The sequence below is a fragment of the Arctopsyche grandis genome, chromosome 13, assembly GCF_051622035.1.
Source record: "Arctopsyche grandis isolate Sample6627 chromosome 13, ASM5162203v2, whole genome shotgun sequence".
NCBI lineage: Eukaryota > Metazoa > Arthropoda > Insecta > Trichoptera > Hydropsychidae > Arctopsyche > Arctopsyche grandis.
Window position 1 is genome coordinate 10,286,329 of NC_135367.1, and position 24,414 is coordinate 10,310,742.

At 34.8% G+C, this 24,414-nt stretch overlaps 1 protein-coding gene across 1 annotated transcript; it reads left to right on the forward strand.

Annotated features, from left to right (window-relative positions):
- The first annotated feature begins 7,124 nt into the window (after positions 1–7,124).
- LOC143921346 (uncharacterized) lies at positions 7,125–8,746 on the forward strand. The gene is made up of 4 exons (XM_077444594.1): positions 7,125–7,175; positions 7,578–7,819; positions 7,889–8,066; positions 8,718–8,746. Exons 2-4 carry the CDS (start codon positions 7,641–7,643, stop codon positions 8,721–8,723), a joined length of 363 nt encoding a protein of 120 aa, XP_077300720.1. The 5' UTR covers positions 7,125–7,175; positions 7,578–7,640; the 3' UTR covers positions 8,724–8,746.
- Positions 8,747–24,414: the final 15,668 nt, after the last annotated feature.

Sequence of the window (24,414 nt, forward strand, 5' to 3'; positions counted from 1 at the left end):
TGAGATTTTATAGTACATTTGTAACGGACAAATTTATTCTAGAACATTTTCCACGATTTTCTATTGGGTGACATCTATTGATCAAAAGTGGAAGCATAATATTTAGAGGTTAAAAGTTTTGTCAATAGATGTCACTAACTACATGTTGAACTAGTAATATTAATAAGTAAATTATACATTTTCTTTTATACATACATTACGTTTTAATTAATTTACTTTATTTAATTAATTTATTACAAGCCTCATATTAGGTTGCTTTTTTAATTATTTAATTACTTTAATACATTATGCGCAAACCATTGATTTTGCCTTAAGGTGTAATGTTTATTTCTGCAAAAAAAGTTATCACATGCAACTAGGAAATGAAAATTGGATACCAAAAATCACAAAAACGTTTAAGTTCTTAGATATCTATGTATTTACTGATTTTTCTTATTTAAAAAAAAATTCGTAATTTTCAAAAGTTGATTAAAAGTCATTTTACATAATACATAGATGAAATGTTGATTCAAATTTGTGTATTTGGAATTCGTGAAAAATATAATATACACACTTCAATACATGTATGTAGTACATATGTATACAATATGTAGCTATATTTGAAAGTGGCATAAGTTCACTTTTCTTCATTTCCAGAAATATTTCGACATTATTTAAAAATTATTATTGATTTTTAAATGCTTTTTATTATTACTAAATTATGTTCACAGTGCATCTTATATATATTTTAATAGCTACTGATCTACTGATCATTTTCTATTTTACAATTTTATTTTATTTTTGTTACTAATTATAGTATTCTAATGTTAATGTACAGCATTGTGGGTCTCGGGGGAACAGGGTAGTTCCTCCCCCACGAGTTAGGGCCGAATGGTCGAATGACAGCTCCACTGCCGTAACCATGGCGACCGGTGTTGCCACCCTCTTCTATGGGGTCGCCACATCACTCCCTCCCCAGCGACATTGCGTAGCCGTCGCGACAACTACGGGATGTAGCTGTCCAGATGGGCTGGCCACCGGACTCTCCTGCCAGTCCGTGTGGTTGCTTGTCGGCCAGTTTCTTGCTGTGGTTCTGCATTTTCTTGGGGGGCTCTCTCTGCTCTCTCTGGGGGCTCTCCGCTGCTTTCCATGTATGCCGGCTTTATGCGGTCTACCGATACGGTGACATTGGAATCCTTAATTCTCAGTGTGAAGAACTTCGGTCCCCTCTTCAACACCCTGTATGGACCATCGTATGGAGGCTGTAACGGACCCTTGGCAGCATCGTGTCTCAGGAACACCTGATCACTGGTGTGCAGGTCTTTGAAGATAAAGGTTGATCTTGTTCCATGGCGCCGCGGTGGACTGGGTCTCAACCTCGCCATTTGGGACCGCAATCTCTCTGCTAGTTCCGCTGTGTTGGGTCCTCCGTTTCGTTGTGGAGCCAGAAACTCTCCCGGTAGCCGTAGCGGTTGACCATATACCAGTTCTGCTGACGTGGCATTAAGGTCTTCCTTCCATGCCGATCGGATTCCCAGTAACACTGTCGGTAGGGCTTCCGTCCACCCTTCGTCTTGGTGGCACATGATCGCGGCTTTAAGCTGCCTGTGGAACCTCTCTACCATCCCATTTGCTGCAGGGTGGTATGCGGTTGTCCTTATGTGTGTCGATCCCGTCAACCTATTCAGTTCCTTGAATAGAGTGCTCTCGAATTGTCGTCCTTGATCGGTAGTTATTCGTAGGGGGCATCCGAATCTTGCAATCCAACCACTGACGAATTTCTTTGCAACCGTTTCTGCCGTGATATCTTCCATAGGGATAGCTTCTGGCCAGCGAGTAAACCTATCAACGCATGTCAATAAGTACTTGTAACCGGCGGACTGTGGTAAGGGACCAACTATGTCTATGTGAATGTGGTCAAATCGATTTTCCGGTGGCTGGAACTCTCCCACAGGTGCAATGACGTGCCTCGTTATTTTTGATTTCTGGCAAAATATGCACTCTTGGGCCCATCTTCTGCATTCCTTCTTCATACCCGTCCAGAAATATCGTTGGGTCACTAATTTAGCTGATGCTTTTACCCCTGGGTGCGCCAATTGATGGATTAGTTCGAACGCCTGTTTCCTAAATTTCGCTGGCAAGTACGGCCGTTGCGTTTCTGAAGATACATCACAATAGATGGTCGTCTCTTCGCCTGGAATAGGTATCTTGGCAAACTGCTTGTCGGGATCTCGTAGCAGTTGTGACAGTTCTGTGTCATCCTCCTGCGCTCGTGCTATTGCTTGAAAGTCCATCCCGGAAATTGCTTCTATTCTTGACAGTGCATCCGCTACCACGTTTTCTTCTCCCGATACATGTCGAACATCTGTTGTGAACTGGCCTACAAAGTCTATGTGCCTAAACTGTCTTGGCGAACATTTCTCTGGCTTCTGTTGGAACATGTATATAATAGGCTTGTGGTCAGTGAAAATAGTAAAAAATTTTCCTTCTACCATATGGCGGAAATGCCGGACTGCACTATATATTGCCAACAACTCCCGGTCGTAAGTGCTGTATCTCCTTTCTGTTCCTGACAATTTCCTTGTGAAGAATGCCAACGGCTCCCACCCTTCGGGCGTCTTCTGCTGTAGGACTGCTCCGAGTGCTACATCTGATGCGTCCGTCACCAATGCCAAGTCTGCCCCTGGTTTTGGGTGGCTGAGGAGGGCTGCGTCTGATAAGCTATCCTTGCACTTTCCGAATGCTTCTTCCAACGCGTTGGTCCATGCAATCTTTGCCTTGTCTTTCTTTTTAGATCCTTTTAGCAACTCGTTGAGGGGCGCCTGCAATTTTGCAGCACCCGGAACAAAACGCCGATAGAAGTTTATCATCCCCAAAAACTGCCTTAATTGTTCGATTGTAGCTGGTCGGGGAAATCTTTTCACCGCAGCTACTTTGTCTGCTTGGGGTTTGGTTCCATTTTCTGACACCTCGTATCCTAGAAATCTTACAGTTTTTGCTCCGAAAACGCACTTTGCTGTGTTGACTAAAACGCCATATTCTTGAAACCGTGAAAAAAGTTTTCGTAAGTGGTTAATATGTTCTTCTTCGTTTTCTGACGCTACCAGCACGTCGTCAATATATACGTAGCAGAAATCCAATCCCCTTAGGACTTCGTCCATAAACCGCTGGAAGGTCTGTGCCGCGTTTCTGAGTCCGAAGGACATAAACGGGAATTCAAATAACCCAAACGGGGTGGAAATAGCTGTTTTTTTTATGTCTTCATTGTGTACAGGGATTTGGTGGTATGCGCGCACGAGATCAATTGTAGAAAATAACTTCTTGCCATATAAGGTACTGGCGAAATCTTCTATATGCGGTACTGGATACCTATCTGGTATAGTGCGGGCATTCAACGCTCTGTAGTCCCCGCATGGTCTCCATTCTCCGTCGTGCTTAGGTACTAGGTGTAATGCTGATGACCAACTACTGTCTGATGGTCGAGCGATTCCTTCGTTCAACATGGTCTTGAAAGTCTCTTTTGCGATCTGCAACTTCTCCGGTGCGAGGCGGCGCGGCTTGCAACTTGCTGGTGGTCCTTCAGTGGTTCTGATATAATGCACAGTATGATGTTTCATTGTTCTGTTTTTATTTCCTGTCGGCCGCGTTATCTCTGGAAACTCTGTTAGTAGATGGTGAAATGTTGATGTGCCACAAATTGCTTTCACCTGCTCTACTTTTGCTGTTCCTATTGCTCGGCCCCTCACAGAAACAGTTGTGAGATTATCCATCAGTTTCGCATTTTTCAAATCAATCAAAAGACAAAAATGTTTGATGAAATCAGCGCCAATAATAGGCCTTGATACGTCGGCTATTACAAATCTCCATTTGTATACCCGACGTAGTCCCAAGTCGACGTCTACCTCCTTCCAACCGTACGTTTTTATCGTAGATCCGTTCGCGGCGAATAGAAGGTATGATGTCGCTATTTTGCGACCCGGCAATATTGACTTCGGAAGGACACACAGGTCAGAACCGGTGTCGACTAGGAACCGTAGTTTACTGACCTTGTCTGTTACGTATAGGCGGCAAGAAGTGGGGCTGGGGCTGCTTTCCGCCATTAGCGCCTGCCCTGGAAGTTTTCCGCCTGGTTAAACCTGCGCGGTGGCGTGTTCCTGCGGCCTCGAGAACTCTGTTGTCGTGGTTGCCAGCGTCGGCTCCTCGCTGGGGAGTGTGATGGCCTTGATTCTTTCCGATTCGTCTCGTTCGTTTGTAGTAGCCGTCCCATCATCGTGGTCAGGTCATCTACCTTTTGATTTAATGTTTGGAACTCTCCCCGTGTCACATACTCATCATCGGTTTGCCGCCTCTTCTCTCTGCGGTCTGTCATCGCTGCCACGTGGGGGCTGCTGTCGTACCACCTGTCTGCCTTCCTGGCCAGCTTATCCAAATCGGTTTCGTCGCTCATTGCCAGTTGCAAGCTTAGTCCCTCTGGCAGCCTGCTCTCCCACGTGGTTCTCAGCAGATCCTCCGACATTTCCTGGGCCGCCAATATCCGGAGGTCTCTCAGGAACTGTGATGGCTTCCTGTCGCCAATTTCCTCGCGTTCGAGGAGTCTGCGATGTCTCTGTCGTTGGCCGACTCCTAACCTCTCCAAAATTTCCTTCTTCAGGAAGGTATATCGCTTGAGTTTCGGGGGGGCCACGTGGATGTCCCAAATCTCCGTCATCACCTCGCGAGGCAAACACGCGATTGTTCTACAGTATCGCGTGTTTTCGCTAGTGATTCTGGCGGCTTCGAAGCTCGCCTCCATCTGTGCGAACCATATTTGGGGGTTCTCGGCCCAAAAGGGGGGGAAGGGGGGCACGGGCGCCCCCAAAAAGTCAAGATTTACCGTGCTTTGGTTGCGGTCGCTGTTCTCCGCGTTTTCCTCCATGTTGTTCTGCACATTATTCTCCCCGCTTGCTTCGGCGGCGCCGTTGTCTGCTTCACCGTCGGACATCGTGTTTCCAAGATTGTCGGGAAGAATAGGGGGGATGGGGGTGCGCGCTGTCTATCACGTCGGGGTCACCACTGTGGGTCTCGGGGGAACAGGGTAGTTCCTCCCCCACGAGTTAGGGCCGAATGGTCGAATGACAGCTCCACTGCCGTAACCATGGCGACCGGTGTTGCCACCCTCTTCTATGGGGTCGCCACAGCATAATAAGAAAAAGAGCTCAAAAACCGATTCAAAATTCCTTTAACAATATTGAAAAAATACTGGTGGTCTGTAATACGTTTATTCTGCTTTTCCGAGATTCTGGAAATATCAAATTAAAATAAGTGATAATAATTTGTCAATTAAGTCAAACAGAAATGGTGTTTTTGAAACTGAAAATTGGACTTCCACCATTCAAACATATATTAAATTATACATATCCAATAAAATATTTTGCTAGAAAACTCCAGTTTAATATTTTCATGATATAAAACGGTCTAAAGTCATTGAAACAAATAAAACGAATATCATAATTTACATACATAGTAGATGGAGAAATAATAATAACCCTAAAATTTTCAATCACTGCCTACGCACGATGATTGCTAATACACAATAGATAAAAGTTTTATGCGAATTCAATATCAGGTATGCTAAATTAAATCGAAGCCGTTTCCGAATAATCATAAAAGAAAAACGAAAAGCTTCGAGTCATAAAGTTTATGACTGGGATTTTTTCCGGGATGCTTATTTTCACAGATAGCGTAATAAGTTTGATAGGCTATTTAAAAATAAACAATTTCCATTGAATTTCTACATTGCGTTACGATTCTGAATACAAAATGTGAGAAGCATTACTATTAATTATAGCTGTAATATGAGGTCTTTATGCCAATGCCAAGCCTGTTTCACGGCCGAAACCATGCTGACCTAATATTATATTAATGATAATTGACTTTGTCAGAGGTGTGACACTAGAATACAATTATTTAAAATTATAATCAATTCAATTCAAGAGCTTCCGAAAAACTAGCCCAATTGCCAAGCGTTGCGTAGGCGGGTGAAAGTAAAAACATGACATAAAAATGTAAAAAACATGTCTTAAAATTTTAACCATTTCCAAAAACCACATCTATGTGTATTTTAAGTTGGAGTACCACAGGATAGGTTATTTGGTGAATCTATGTAAATAAAAAACTTGATTTGCATAGCGAACGAACAAACAAACATGGTAGAAATAATGTTTTATGCGCCGTAGGCGAAAGTATTTCTAAGGTTACACGTACGAAGGTTTTTGCGTTTTATATTACACTAGTGTTGTGCCCGTTGAAATTTCAACATATGGTTTCGGAAACAAATTGATACATAATTTAAAATAAACTGAAAATCTGGAAGAAACTGAAAAACCGGAACCGGAATTGAAAAAAGAATCGAAATCCGGAACTGAAAAATGAATCTGGAACTGGAACTGAAAAAAAGTTTAGTAAAAAGAATCGAAATCAATATCGAGATCGTATTCGAAACCGGTATATAATAATAATTAATAATACATACATATGTATACATATATGTACATACAAACATACATCGCGTCCATTTTTATATACATATCATATTATTAGGCATCTTTTATTATTACACACGCATATGTTATATTGCGTTCACCGATTGAATGTATGCGAATAAATGAAATCGCCATAACAATAGCGGATGCTTAAAATGCACCCATTGGTCAGACTGTATCGTCGTTACTCTAATTGGTCAAAGATTTTAGTCCACGTGGACCACTTCATGCTGATTGGCTGTGCGCCTTATTCGCGTGTATTTATTTTATTAAACATCTCTAGGCACAACATATACTTCTGGCATTCTAAAATTTGTTTTTTTGAAATCTCCATACTTGTCGACGAATCCGCCACATACAAACATAGCATCGCGTCCGTTTTTATATCTATTATTTATTTATTTTTGTTTCAAATTTCACCGTAATTACCAATTTGTAGTCGTACATATGTACATATGTTGCTTACTTCTGATCTAAGCGTTGCATGCATAATTACTACTGTTTTCAAGGGAACTGTGAATTTGCTATCGGACTGATATAAAATATAATATATGTGTACACCTAACAGTAGTTATGGAAATGCATATATAAAAGCATTGCACCATTCATTTCATTCGTTTACTACTGTTTTTGTACATATTTTATATGCGCTTACTCATTTGACTTTTATTTTAAGTATGCTTTCCATTTTTTTATTTGACTGCTTTTATATCTTACGTGTGTTTAATAATAGTGCTTCAAACATTCTTCGACTTCGTTTTTTTAAATATAAAGATAAAAGAAATACAAATATGTATAATAAAATATTTGCGTGATTGCAATAGCGTATAAACGAGAGCGTCAATAAAAAAAAAGTCAAAAATTCACAAATAGTCGCTGAAAAACACTGCAATTCTATTGATTGGCTTTTCGTGTCGGGCAAAGTGAACTTTTTTACTGCTCTTTTTTCTCGGGTTTTAAACTTGAGTTGGTTTAATCCTCGCCCTCGTTTGACCTCTCCAACTTTCTTGTGACTATCGATTGCTTCGAAAGCCTTTTTTTTTACCATAAGTCCGCTTTTACCTTTCTTTTTTACAGATCGGCAATAACTCTTATTTTTTGCCTTCTGCACAACGTCTACAACGCCACAACTTGAGAAAGATGGGTTCTTTCAATTTCAAATCAATCTATTGCCTTACAATGATCATGCTACTTCTTCACGCAGCGTGTTCATGGCACTCTAAAAACAGGACGAGAACAATTCCAGGATTCACACTGTTCAATGTCGAGGATATAAAATCCAACTTCGATAACAGCCAATCGCATAGATTGACGAAAAGGTATCTATTTTATGTATAACGATTCATTAAAAAAAGTGTCACATGCTTAGAACTCGCGTTGTATTTCAGATGCATTGTAGTGCAGAAGCAATCTGGTACCCATGGTGATTCGAGCGAAGGTGGAACAGGTCAGGATGACTATGATTACGATTTAAACGAGAAAAATCAAAGAAAATCCAATCGCAAAAGTAGACGAAACAAAAAGAACACGAAACCTACCAAAGCACCAGAACCATGGAACGATTCCGTGAGTTATACATATCAATCCAATAATTTTATTTCTTCGAGAATCAATATCGTTCTGCAAATATACATATAATATTATAATGGAAATGAAAAGTTGAATACGTTTATCTGCAGTTGTATATTTACATATATTGCACATTCAATTTGGAGTGAACGTTCTTTCAAATCGAGTTGTACTAATTAAAAAGAGGGGGTGGTTTTGCATTTTGAAATGTATAGCTTGAAATAATTAAATTCCAGTGTATTTTTATTTTTTAAATTAAAAAAAACGATACAATTTAATTATCCCGAATTGGGAAATGTACATTTTAAATGGGAACTATCCAAATTAAAGTTGGTGATTCACATGTTTAAATAATTTGTTTCAAAATTCTAATATTTTTCCCAAGTTGAGTGCACGAAGTTAATCGAAAGTACTATTAAATATTCCGCAATAAAAATTACTACACATTTGTATTGTACTGTGATTTATTAACTTTTTCAAACTGTAGCGTTTATATTTATACGTGTTTGAAAGTTTAAAGCAAAGTGATCTATCTCGAATGTAGAATATTTTTAAAAACATTCCTTTTAGTTTCACAGACAAATTACTCTGTTTAATTTATTTTTTAAATCAAAAAGGTAATCTATATAAAAATGTTACTTTTTTCAGGAATGAGCGACTACATAAAAAAGTGAAAAACGTGTGAAAATAAAATAAAATCAAATAAATAAAATTATTATTCGTTAAATCTGTTTGTTTTCTTTTTTAACAAATTTATTATAAACTTATAACTTTGTTTATTAAAACAAATGAATAGTCAATAACACGTAAGTATTTGACCATTCATTTGTTTTTTATTATGTATACATATCTATATACATATGTACATATATATGTATATATATATATATATATATATATATATATATATATATATATATATATATATATATATATATATGTATATATATATATATATATATATATATATATATATATATATATATATATATATATATATATATATATATATAATATTGAATGTTTGTCTGTCTGTCTGTCTCGAATAGGCTCCTGAACCATTGAACCGATTACAATGGAACTTTCAGGATTTGTTTGTATGCATATCGTATGTCAAGTACGATGTCTTGTTTCGTATTTGTTAAGGAATATAATTTTTTCCACTTTCTTTTTTTTCTGCCGCTTTTATATTTTGGCCGCCTGTGTCCGTTGCACACATTTGTACATATGTTAGACGCGGCCCTGCATATGTACATACATATGTATATATAGATAATAACGAATTGTAGAGTCGTTCGAAAATAATTCGATTTAGCCAAAAATGTATCGACTCCACAATTTTAATGTGATAGCATTTTCCGAGTTTGATAATATACGCATACTATCAAATAAGTAAAAGCATACATTATCGAGGTGTTTATTCTTGAAATTTTGGTCTATTTGTGTAAATCGCTTCAAAATGGGATACATTATTGCCGAAGCTGTTTTTTATGTAACGGTCGTTTTGAAACGGTACGCGAAAAAGCTTTCACCGCCGAAGTACGGCCATAAACACTGTCGCATATTTACAATCGTCCATTTTATTCAATTCTATTTTTTTTTTGCACACAGTAAACGCGACGTGTGAATTGTATCGTTTGTTAAATTATATAAATACGCATGTAAACTTAATTATACAAAATGTAATGAAAGTACGGGTTCGATGATAATCACATTAATTACGGTTTAACGTAACGAATATATTTAACGAGGAGAATATCGATTTTGATTGCTTTGTCAAATTTTGTCGAATTAACGAGGCAACTTTTAATTGAGTATTTTTTCCTTAACGAACGAGGCTGCCTTTTCCTCGATTAACGCGATCCAAACAATTGATAATAAATTAATATTTCACTTGAATGTTTCGAGTAGAGCTCGTAAATTATGTGACACTCCATACGAGTTATAGTCGTTATTTATTGCATTATGCTCGACGCGCGCGCTTGTCAATGTTAAGTTGGCATTTTTTAAAAGAGGCGTAGGGGGGGGGGACGGTTATATTTTTAATTGAGGGAATTATAAAATTATTTAAATAACCACCTTTAACTCACCTTTTATAATAACAAAAAAAAACTTGTTTTTTTTGGATGAGAGGAGGGCATGTCTCGGGATCTCTATTGTTTCTTAGTAAGTAATGCTTTTAGGTTAACTAGATATCCTAAGCGTGATCCCCAGAATTTTTAGGATCAGTACAATCTTTGCAGTGTCGGCCTTACAACATCTGGCGCCCTCGGACAATTTTTTTCTAAGCGCTCCTAGAAAAATATTAAAAAATGGGTTATCATCCTCCTTTTTCCGGGCTTGGGACCGGCAGAAAAATGTAGGTTAACAAGGTTTCCGAACCACACTGGTGGAGTTAAAAATAAATAAATACAAATGTTTGAACTTAGAACGTAGAGGCGCCTTAAGCGCTCTGATCTAAAATTTTGTAGCGCCTTTGGCGCTCTAATTTTAAATTTTAAAACGCCTTCGGTGCATTAAGTGACACCATAACTTACTCGGCGCCCTCGGGTGCCACCCGATCCAGCCCCCCCCTAAACCCGGCACTGAATCTTTGGGATCTTATGGTATCCCCAATACAATCTTCTACATTGGTGGTTGGGAATAATACTTCTATATTGGTGGTTGGGAACCGGCGGCTTCTTTAATTTTTAATTTTTATTTTATTCAAATTTAGGGTTTCAGTTTATTTTTAAAATGTATTTTTTCTCAAACCTCCTTTACGTTTCCCATTAAGACGCCTTTTAAAATTTTTGAATGCTTCTTTTTTATTTCTCCATTAAAATTCCTTGGCACGTCTGATGCTTAGTAGATAAGTATTTAGAAATTTAGATCCTCATCACATTGGTGGATGCTTTTTAAATAACAATAAACCGCTCTATTAGTGTTCAAATCAAGAGAGCAAAAAGCATGGTTTTTCTATGAAATTGACAATAGTGAACCATTTTTTGTGCGAAAAGCATCTATCGAACGCCGATCTTTACACACCACAGCCCTCGGATTCCCTTTGAATCCTCAGTACGTCATTCTTGGGATCCCTAAGAATCTCTAGTACCATCCTTATGACTAGTCACCGGAGCCTGAGGGGGCCGTGTATTGTTCAAAGGTTGTAAATGCATTCTTAAAGGTTTGCCGAACAATGGATAGCACTGTGACTATCCTACCTCTACTTATGACCTTCAGTCCTTGACGTAACAACAGTGTTGAATGCAAGAGAGCAATAAAAAAGTTTGTTTACGAAGTTATAGCAATAGCCATAACGCCTCAAAAGAAAACTGCTTTAATTACTATTTAATGTCTACTCTTTATAGTATTTACTAGTAAAAACATTTGATACGGTGAAATACACATACATATTTATATACAAATTGAGTATGCGATCAAGAAAAATAAATACACATACATACATACATACATATGTATGTACATATATGAAAAAAGTTGTTAGTGACACAAATTGATTCAAATTCGTTTCTTCTCGTCGTTTTACATTGACTGATGTGGATGGATTCTGAATTTTCACCGAATGGGAATACTCCATTCACGGTGTTAGAACAATATGAACAAAACGAAAGAGCTTTTCAGCTATATGGATAGCTATTACATTACATTTCGTTTGTAGGGTATTTTCTACGAGATCACAAGAATCGCTGATGTGCCCGAAATCGGATTTCTTTTGTTGCTTTCTATGTTTAGCCACAACGGCGGGTATAAGTATAATAAAGCTGTGTCGTAACGAGCCGCCACTGAAACTGCCAGTTCATTCGTGTCCTATCTATATAAATATAACGTTGTATTGTGACCTTTGTGGTGATTTATAAATAATTTGTCCAGTGTTCGAGCATCAGTTTCATAATTTAGCTGTCGGAATAAACCCCTCCCCCCTGGCTTCATGCTCTGTAGTCACTATTAATAGCTACTTTTTATCTATGTATATACATACATATGTATATAAAATTTTGAGTTTTCTATTAAAAAAATTTTTTTTTGATGTCATTCTTATAAAGGGGTGATTTCTAACGGATGGGACGTGATAGGTAGGATACGATAAAAAACAACTGGAGAGGGGAGGGGGGATATATGTATGTATGTATGTACGTATATTTGAAAGAAAAATAAGATGAAAAAGTTTTGTCAAAAAATATCTAATTTCATAGAAAAAATTCGAAACGGTTTAAAAATTAAAAAAAAATCAGGTATTTAATTTAATACAAACTCACATTTATAAAAATTATGTTCAAAAAATAGTACTTTATTTAGTACCACAGACGAATTTTTTTTACTAATTCTTGAAATCTCAAATCTCATTTTTGCCGGTGCATTTAATTTCACTTTACCATTAGAAAAATATAATCTACTGAGAAGCGGTTTGTTTTACAAAATAGTGTAACATAAATTATATAGTTAACACTCATAAATTAAAAATAAATACTGGTTAGATCAGATTTTAATTTTTGATAAACGCTTATTTAATCATTACGAAATATAAGTCGCCTAAATAAAAAAAGATAACATTTTGAGCACATTTGACAAAAGAGATAATAAAATAATTTTGTCAAAACAATAGGACAATAGAGATTTGTTGAAAACCTTAATATATGTACATACAACAATATAACAATATTTTATTTTTATTTTAGTAGGAAATTTCATTCTAATACTCAAATAATTATAATTAATAATGATCTACATTTAAAAATCGGCGCTTAATTAGTTTGAGTGTGTATACCAGTGGTTGCCACGCGGGCTTTTTTTTTCGGGCGTATTTTATAAAGGGTTTTCCCGAACTTCTGTTCATGTGAGTAACCGTTTCATATTGTTATATAGCGTTTGGCTAAATAGGCAAATAATTTCGAAAATGTGCGAATTTGGAAATCCTGGGGGTGGAAAGGATTGCCCCTATCGCTCCCCCTCCTTGGATCTGTCCCTGAGCATATTTATGCTTTGCTATGCAAACAACAAATTCGGCCTAGACGAATTTTCGAGAGGCAGGAGATGCCAATCTTATTGGGTCATTTGCAATAATTATTATAAATTAGATAAATTGCCAACAGTGTTATATCGTGTGACGAAATGTACATACATATAAATATATATGGATAATGATTGAAAATGACTTAGATATGAAATTAGACGCTGTATTGCGTAATCGGTTTTTGGCCGTCGGTTGATGTAGCACATATGGCATGAACGACTCATAAAGTGTTAACATTGTATTTATGCTGTGAAAATTTCTTTGAAAAAATATAAAAATTACGACAAAGAATTATAGGAGATGCAAAAAATAGAATACTCAGTACCAACCCATCCATCTAACTTTATAAGACTGAGAGCAAGAGCTTTAGCGAGGTTTCAACGAACCTCTTTTTTAATGCGACCACTGAACAGTGAACAAAAGGGCTATTATAAAATCTAAAAATAAGACTCTCTAAGCGTCCTCATATGCATATGAACATTAAATTATATCTGCTTGGAGTGAAGGGGTGGGTGGTGGAGACTGGCCGTGGGGGATGTTTGTGCGTCGAATTAAAAATAGTTTAGGTAGTAGGGTGTCAATGGTGGTGCTTTGACCACTCGATCGCTCAACGGCCGGCTCGTGTGCCTAATTGACCGCGAAAATTGTCTTTGATGGATCGTCAAAGCAGAAGCTTTTGCCATTTCACAAAAGCCATACACGTCCCCATCTAATAGTGTCATCTTCCTGTATGTGATAATATTATAATTATGTATACTTGCGTGTGTGTGTGTTTGTACACTACACATATGTATTACGTATCTGTAGATTAGGGTTGCCATATATTTTAAACTTCATATATGTACGTACATACATAAACAAACGAAAAATATAATTTTTCCGTGTAGTGATTTTGCTCATTATTTTTAACAACATCCTCTTGGATATTATTCAGTTTCGTTTTGCAGTCTTCGTTCTATCCACTTTTAGTATGTATGTACATATGTACATATGAAAGTCCTTATAATTTGGGGCTGGATTGAACTTACTCTCTAGCTAAATTTAAAGCGATTTGAAAAAATTTCGTCTCCAGCGTAGTTTTATTTATTTTCAATGAAATAAATATATATAATTCAATTCAATTTAAAAACAAAATATATAAAATGAATAGTATTTATTCCAGACGATAGAGAGAATAGTGTGATCCTATCTCTATAAGCAATATATAGATAATACAAATGATAAAATAAATCATATACATATATGTATAATATCGCTATTCTGTGTGTCTGTCTGAGATAATTCTCGCCGTCCAATAATAGTCGACGTCACAGCTAAACCACTGACAAAACATACATATATACGAATACAATAACAAAAGAAAAAAGCTTCTATATATACTATTTGCTACCGATGTTTCCTCTTGGCAGAGAATTTACCGCCATCTATTGAACATTTTTTTAAATAATTAATTTTTCGATCGGTGTTTTATATTGTTTACATGTTGGTAGGTATTAAACAATTAAATATAAATATTAAATTAAGTATATTTAAAAGGGGTGACCGTCACCGTATCGACAGTCATATACATATGAAAAACGGTTAGTATATATGTAAATCAGTGGCGTGCGGTAAAGTTCTCTCTCCCACCGTCGTACATCCTCACTTAATTTGCGTGAGCAAGATACAAGAGGAACAGGCTTTTCCTCCCGTATCCTGCGCGCGAACATTAAACAAGGCTGTATGATAAAAAGAGAGATAATTTCACCGCATGCCACATAGGTGCATGGTAAACGGCAATGTACATATATATTATATATATAATATATATGTACATTGCCGTTTACCATGCACCCTTTTTTATCTTTCCATTTTCGATCTTTGCCTTCCGATATTTGCTTTTTCGATCTTTTGACTTTCGGTGCCGTGAGGTAGACCCATTTAAAAGGTATTTGAAAAAATTAGACCGCGTGCGGATCAAACCGACACATTTCTTTTAATTTTTTTTATTTAATAATTTACTATGCCAACATCCATGCGATGATATGGCATCGGTTACAAAACTAGTATACAATAATAATAAATAAATAATTATAACCAACAATAGTTACATACATTCATAGTTGCATACAAAGTCTCTTTCAAAATTATATATTAGATGTAATTAGAACTGCAGTTGATATATTTTATATCAGTTTATTATTCAGCAATGGTAGATGAAGGAAATACACGAACTTGTATGTACTTTAATTGAAGGAGTGGGTACAGAGAAATGTTATAATAATAGAAACGCCATTACGAATAAATAATTTGTTTCAATATAACGATGTATGTCTCCATAACTACGCTAAAACGCAAGGAAAAAATCAGGGTCATCACATATTCACTGCAGAAATTAAAGATTTATTTACAATTTGAGTATATGGCGGTGTTGGGGGTTGGTGGCCAATCCGTTTCTTTTCTCAGTTGGCGGATTATTTTTATCCACTTTTTTGTATTTGTCTGTCCTTGGGAACTCTTTAATTAACGTGTAATGTATAGTTTCAACAAAAATATGTATAATATAAAATTAACGATGTTTATATTAATTAAACTTAAATTTATTTTATTTATTTTTTTATTTAATTTACACCAAGAAGGCCTAACAGGTAAACCCAATGCGCCTTCCTGGCCAAAGACAATTATATAAACATATATGTATGTACACCATCCATATATACACAAATACTTACACGTATACACAAATACACATACATACATACATAAATATAAAAATACACATATATACATATACATACATACACACCTACACATATATTCACATAAACATACATATACATATATATATATATATATACATATACACATACACATACAATACATACATACATCCATATATGTACATACAAACATTATACACATAAACACATAAATAAAGATAAATTACTCAAAAATTATAAATAATTGGTTATAAATATATGTAATTGAGTATTCGGTGCCACCTAGAGAAATTTTTTTACATTTATTGAAAAATAATTTTTACATTTCTCTGGTGCCACCCCTGATATGTTATTTAGAATGCCGGCGATTGCCACGACACTTTTAAAAACTGTCAAACTACGATGTTGATTAAATAATATGTTACTTAAATTATCAATTTACTTATAAAAATGTAACCCATGTTGGTTATTGTGTGTTTTTGAATGCATTGTGAAATTTTTAACGATCCACTTGACCAGAGAAGTTTTTTATCGGACATATGTACGTCGACCACCAAGCATCAAATACGACTGATGCTAAATTATTTAGGATTGTCTGTGAACAATCGTCACTTGACAACAATTTAACGCCTAAAGCCACTTCTATTATTATAACATTTCTCTGAGTGGGTGCGAATGGTAGCCCTACATAAACACGTGATCGGTTTGAATAGATTTATTTATTAATGCTAATATCAATTTTGTCTACTTTGATATAATATCCACGCTCCTTAGTCACGTCACACCCGTGTTTCGTTACGAAAGTTTTGGGTCAGCCGCAGGAATGTTTGCCGACAGGAAAATGGTTGCCGTATATAGGGGGTTGGGAGGAGAGGAAGGTTAGTGTTTATTTTGGAGATAGTATTGTTGGGATTGTCTAAATTTGCGTAAACTACAACTTCGCCTTTTGTTTATTGTCTCAGAAGCGGATTTATTCCGCAAGAAATCATTATCAAAGGTAATATACTTGTATTATGCGCAGCTACATACTTGCCTAGCTACGATATGTACATATGTACGAGTACGTCCGAAAGCTTTTGACAAAGGATTTATAATATTTCGCCGGAATTGTGCTAATAAAGCGAACGATACTTAACAAAAGCAAGCCAAACCTATGTACATACATATATATTATACATATGTATGTATATGCATGCATCTTTGAACAGCTCTTCAGAGAACATGTCGAACCCATTGCTGTTCTGTTATCCAATGACTTGTACAAATCTTGTATATAAAACCGAAACGGTGTCTGTAATTCGTTTCTGATTGGCTGGATTGGTCAAAGACGTTTGTTTGTGGTCGGTCGATAAATAATATTAACTAGTGTTGTGTACGTTGATTTCAACGGATGTCTTCGGAAAGGTATTGATACACAAATTAAAATAAACTTATATATAAATATAGTTTCAAGTAATTTATAGGCGCGTATTAATTCGCCGTTCACCCGTTAGAAATAATGAATGAATGAATGTGTGTGTGTGTCTTCGTGGATGTTTGTATGTGTGTACGCTCCCGCGCAGCGTACCTGAAGCTGACGTCACCTATCGCTCGACGATCAATATCAGGAGCATATGTCAGACGTTCAACGCTAGATCCTCACTTCCCCGCTACCCCCCACTTCTCTACTTCGCTGCGTCATACTTCTATGCATAACACATACTCCTGGTATTCTAAAAATTTTTTTTTTGAAATCTCCATACTGGTCAACGCGTCTGCCACATACCCACATGCATACATACATCACATCCGTTTTTATATTATATAATATATATTTTTTGATTCAAATAAATTTTATAAAAAAAACAAATGAAGATTTTTTCATGATTCGACCGCATTCTCACTACTAGACTGTATCTATTTCCATTTCAAGTTACTTTTATTTTAGCCGTGCTAAAATGAAAGATATCATCAAAAGTGGAACCGAGCGAAGCCGGGTAGCACCACTAGTTATATATAAAATGCATCTGTGCAAATGTATCTGTGCATACAGTTTTTTCTTTGTACCTATGTACATACATAAGTAGATACACAGTTGAAGCATAGGAATGTCTGCATTAATACGAATTCCAAGATCTTTTATGGGACGAAGAGCTTGAGCTTTGAGTTTAGTAAAATAAAAATAAAATAATCTAACCACGAACGAACTCTGATTTTGTGTAAAACTTAAATTTTTCTTGTTTGAACTTCAAAATGTTAGTATATGTATGCATAGCAAGCAATTCTAAAAAATATAACAGATAACTAATAATTTTGATCATATTGTTGTTTGTACGGAAAAGTCGAATTTTCCACTAAATATTTTTTTTAATTCATATTAACCATGGTGCCATTACGGGTTTTGCAAATTTACAAATTTCTGCGTGTGTACTTTATAAAAAATTATAAAAATATTATTAGGATGGGATAGGTTGCCAATTTGTTTGGAAACGTTTCAAAAATGAAATCAGATGAATTAGAAAACTCTGATTGGAAAAGATCAACTTTGAATCACATACAAATATTCATGTTCAGTTCAGGAACTGAACCCATGACTCCTCATTTGATAGCATTGTACGCAAAACACTAAGCTATGTTGTTCAGATTTGATTTTGCCTTAATGTACAATGTTTATTTTCATAAAAAAAGTCATCACAGATGCTACTAGGTAATGAAAATATATCAAAAATTACACAAACGTAAAATTACTCAGATACATAAATATTTTTGTGCCAATTTATCTAATTTAAAAAAAAATTCGTCAAGTTGGTCTAAAGTTGATTTAATTTAACGCAATAGATGAAATATTGATTTAACTTTATGTATTTGGAATTAGTGAATAATATAATACACACACTTCAATACACGTATACAATATGTATGCAGTTCATAAGTAATAAGTCAACTTTTCTAAATTTCGAGAAATATTTCACAAAACATCAAATATACTGTTTTGCGTTTAACAATATTTAAAAATACTGGTGGTCTGTAACATGTTTATTCTGCTTTTTCGAGATTATTAAAAGAAGTGATTATAAATTGTGAATCAAGTCAAACAGAATCATGTTCATGGAACTGAAAATTGGACTTCCGATACTTTCAAATATAACGGCTTATTTACCAAGGAACGTAAATCAGTTAAATTAATTTTATATTTTAAGAAAGATCAAAAATTAGCTATACATTTACACAGAAGGTACTTTTAAGCAAACACTTCTTTGTCACTACTGAGTGTATACGTATACGGCTTAGGACCTCTGTATGGTTGGCTAGCCGTTGAATACTCATATCTATAATATAATACATACATACATACAATGTTGGTATGTATTTATAAATATGGTATAATACATTGTGTAAAATTAGTAACGGAAAAACCTGGCTAAAAGTAGAATATATAATACAGGAAAAAAATGAAAAGAAAATATCATGCATATGTAGACAGGTAGTATGAAGCAAGTGGATTGAAATTTAGGACAAACAATGAAAATGGTAGGAATGGGAATGTAAGAGCGAAGATAAACAGTAATCTAAACTACTCACTGTCATTTTCGACGGGTACTTATTCTTGTCTAGTCAACTTATGTATGTAGAACTATTATATACTCCATACTTACATATGTATATGTATGTATGTACATATGAATATACATACATATATCATGTCCTTCGAGCGCAAAAGATCTATGTAATTATTCAGGGCATACATAAATCAGGGTTACTAATATAAAAATGATACATTTTTAACTGCAAGTTCCTTGACTTCAATTTTCTATACAAGTAATTGGAACTTCATTTTTATGAAGCTCACTAATGTTACCAAGCTTTTTTTTTAAATTGATCCAATATTTCTTGTTTTAAAAGCCATTCATTATTTTGCACCATTATTCTTTTCAATTAAAAATATTCTGATTTCTGATAATAAATCTCGAAACCTAACAAAAACATATCCTTTCCTCAACCACCTTACTTCATTGTGATCTGTGATGTGTCTCAACTTCATCCAAAAGAATTATAAATTTTATATATAGAAATCATTATAATTTTCAAAATTCACAATCATAATTATTGAGATCGACCGGTCGATCGCGATCGATCGGTTGAGAACCCTTGATTTGAATTAAAGACTGTTTAAAGCAGATTGTATTTTTTACCTGAAGGGTATTTTTTTGTCTACTTCACTCAGACACTTCACAAGTGTATTGCAATGGTGACTAGTGATTATTATTATATTATATAATATCTCTATTCCGTCTGTGTGTCTGTCTGTCTGTTAGAGATAACGCTCGCCGTAATATAATATTCGTTTCGATTCGACAAACATACATATACAGCAAGCAGTTTGGCTTAATGGCAGCGTATATGTTAAGCACCAAGCGATCACAAGCCAAAACTGCTGGTTAGATTTGGGGGTTTTGTGACTCCAAATCCATCATTTCTCTATCAAAGTTTGCCAATTTAATCTGATCATTTTTGAAACGGTTCCTCAAACTGGCAAATAAATCCTTTCCTGTTGTCACAAAACATCTTATGTATTATTTGTAAAAAGTATGCACAAAATCTAAATCTAAAGATGTCTCAATAATCATCTGTATATAAATTGTAATAATTGTGCACAAAATCTCAAATCCATAGATGTCTCAATGGATTAATTCTGTACTTAATTAATTGTTAAAATTAATTCAATGGTCCTTGCGGCCGTAAATATAAAAATGTCAGGCCGTATAATTCATGTATGGTTTCGAATTATGTAATGATTGAGTATTGAAAATGTATGTAATTTCTTGATGTGTATGTACACTCGTCGCATTGGAGCAATCTGTAATCACGAGTGTACTTTGATTGATTGAATAAAAATAAAATAAAATATGTACGTTACAGCTAAACCACTGCTAAAACGTACATATGTTAATACGAATAAAATATCAAAAGAAAAAACTTATATATATATATACTGATCGCTTCTAATGTTTCCGCTTGGCAGAGAATTTACCGCCATCTATTGAAAATTTATTTAATTAATTAATTTTTCTATTGATGTTTTATATTGTTTACATGTAAGTAGGTAGGTAGTTTTTACCTTTTTTCGTATTAAACAATTAAATATAAATATATTAAAAAGGTATTTGAAAAAATGACCAACAACACATTTTTTTTTTTTTTTTTTTATTTAACAACTTAATATGCCAACACCCGTGCGATGATACATATGTATGTACGGATGTCATCGGGTACAATACTAGTAGTATTATGTATATGAAATACACCTACATATTTAATTTAAGCTCTGTTTCGATCGTTCGAGCTGATTCACTTTTGCGTGTCGCTTTGTCTCTGTCGATGATCGATATACTAGAAATGTACAATAGCTCGATGGTTTGTCGCAGACTTTGTGTCGAACCGGATGGATGAGCTGTCACAACAATTGTAAATACAATTTGTGTGTCGTTAGTCATACCGCACGTCATTTGCAATGGCCGGTTTCGAGAAATCGAAGCTGTGGTCCCTGGAATTTATCGAATCGCTCGATACTACATTGTATAATGTGACTGTTATTTATTTATTTTTATTTTTTTTAACTATACAGGTTTCCGACTATGACGAATGAAGTACGCTATAATTTCGATGTGCTGAGTATCATGTACGATAAATTATAATGTAATCGTCATAATTGTTGGATATTATTTGTGTTCTGCCACAATAAGGCGAAGGGAACTTTCTCACAAGCTCCACAATACTAATTAAGACGCGGTTTGTGTTCCACTTTATCCCATTGTTAAGCAGCTGCGCTAATTTTAGCGACGTTCAATTTGTCTAGACTTTGTTCAACCCTTTTAGTGCTGACGATAGTTAAATATTTGTACTTATTATGACAAATTTTGTAGTGTTTTCTGTAGTTGACTTAACAAAATATAGTAGCACATTCGATTCAAATAGTGATAAGAGCTTCCATTTTTTGTTTGTTTACATAATGATTTATGTATATGTATTGAAAAAGACGGATGGGGGGGGGGGGGGGGGGCTGCTGAAAATATTATCTTTTAAAAAAATCGAAGTACATATGTATGTAGTATATAAGTGGAAACTGTAAATGTGTAAAAATAGAGGTTGCATTAAACATGTTTTTATACTTAATTAGTGTTTTTTTCTATCCTATTTAAATAAAAGTAAGATTTTTTCAATAATGATTTGTTCGTTTTTTTCAATTAAATCATGTCGAATCATCCGTTATCCTTCTTCGCTTTACTTCTTCATGGAAAATTTGCACTCAAGTGCAAGAGAGACAAAACACTTACATTGGCGTATTCTGATGTGCTAATATGATACAATAAGGAATAGAGATATACATAGTTTTTATACTAGAAATAAAGACAAACTAGTTGTAAGTAGAGTAAGAAAAAATAAGACAGCTGGGGGTGTTTTTCACAGGGGTGTGCTCATGTATTATACAATGTCCTCTTTGAATGCGTCAGGTCTTCTAAGATCGTGGATGCATTCTTGCGAGGATTCAGATTCGTGTAAATACGAGTAAATACTAGTACGAGCTTTTAGCTCGCAATTTTACCGATTTAAAATTTAGCACACTTCCAATTAACCCTTTTAACCGAAAACAAAAAATAGTGTGGCCAGAACACTATCCCAATAAACATGTTTCAATAGAAAATACTCGATATAAAATAGTATTAACAGTGGGAAAAAATCCCAAGTGAAAATACGTACTTTTGACTGTTGATTTGAACTGGACGACTACTTAGGGAGATTTGAAAACTGAAAAGTACTACAAATGAAAGATAAAAACCCGACTATACATTCCAATATTCATTTTGAACAGGAAATTGACAGATTTTGAGACATCGACCAAGATATATAAAAATCGCGCGATTTAAAAAACACATATCTCCGATTCTCGAGCCAATCAACATTTTTTATTACCAGATTCGTATTCACTGGGCATAGATACATATGTATATAAGAAGTCATATATCGTCTCTGAACCAAAAGAAAAGTCGTCATTTGTCGAACAGTGTAATTTGTAATAAATTGAGTTTTCAAATATATTTTGTTTTTAAACTCAGTACTGAAAAACATGTCTTTGTTATATGGTCTTGATTACAACACAGGTCTTCCGGTCACTGACGTAATTTTCCAATTTTCTTCTACGTCATGAAAATTTAATAAATTCATACATGATGCGAGGACATATACGCGTACGTATGTGTGTATGCATATTCCTAATTTTTAAAGGGTGATCCACACGAACTGGCGGTTGTTTCGATCATCGAATTACTTCCAGTTCGAATGATTGCTGAAACACCGTCGACATCAAACGCTATGAAGTGATTCACTGGACTAAATTTAATGAACACCTGGCCAAAGACAATTTCATAGGCGTCCGAACACGCATCGTGCTAAATACATACATATATTATATTACCTTCACACGGGGCGACACTACAAAAGGATTAAGTTCAAAAACTGATTTCCAAAAAGAAAATTGAAATAGACATACATACATATGTATGTGTGTTGTATGTAATATGAGGACATCACACAAATTTGACGGTGTAAATGCCACACGAGATAAATATAGTATGTCTACACGAATGAATTTCCACTTCCGGTTCATTGATTTCGAATAATATTTTACCTTTAGAAGTGAGTTATATTATGTATTAAAATAACCCATTGGTCGGCAGGGAACCTGTATCGAGCAAAGAGTCAAATAAGGAGAAATTCGCAAAATTGATAAATTCTGAGAGCCGCATCATATTAAATATATTATAAAGTTCTGGATCGCATTTTGTATAAATTTAATAGGAATTTTGGAGATATATCCAAATAGCTTGAAATTTATTTATTAAACTAGCTGAACCCGGCATGCGTTGCAATGCCACAATAACGCATGCAATTCCCGTGTCTCGTCTGTGTTTCTATAAGTGAATGTTTCCGTTTCAAATTAATAATTAATAATCAAATTAAATTACAGTAATAATAATTTGTCGGAAAAAACGTAAGCGGCGAACACATTTCAAATTATTCAATTGTTTGTTGTTTTTACCCTCACAACGCAGGTGGCGAAACGATACAATTTTAAATTATTGCGTTGCAATACCACTCAATTCCCGTTTTTCCTGTTTCCGTTCCCGTTTTTGGGCGATTTTTTTTACAGAAACCATCGCGGACATGCACATAGTAGCTCATGTAAGTTTCATCGCAATCGGTTAAATGGTATAGGAACGCATACGTGATAGACAGTCAAACATTGATTTATATATACATATGTGTATACATATATACATATTTATATATATATATATATATATATATATATATATATATATATATATATATATATATATATGTATATATATATATATACATATATATATATATATATATATATATATATATATATATATATATATATTTATTTATTTATTTATTTATTTAATAGTTTTGGACCATTGTGGCATTACAGGAAGAACCTAATGCGCCACAATGGCCTACATTTGAAAAAGATATAAAAACAAGTAAACTGTAAATAAAGGAAAAAAGCAAATGCAGAAAACATGGTAAAATAAAATAATAAAAAAAAAGTAACAAAAGGAAAATA

Excerpts from the sequence above, each read along its gene's own strand:
- LOC143921346 (XM_077444594.1), top strand. The coding sequence starts at position 7,641 with ATGGGTTCTTTCAATTTCAAATCAATCTATTGCCTTACAATGATCATG. Across the intron at positions 7,820-7,888 it reads TCGCATAGATTGACGAAAAG|ATGCATTGTAGTGCAGAAGC; the intron begins GTATCTATTTTA and ends GTTGTATTTCAG.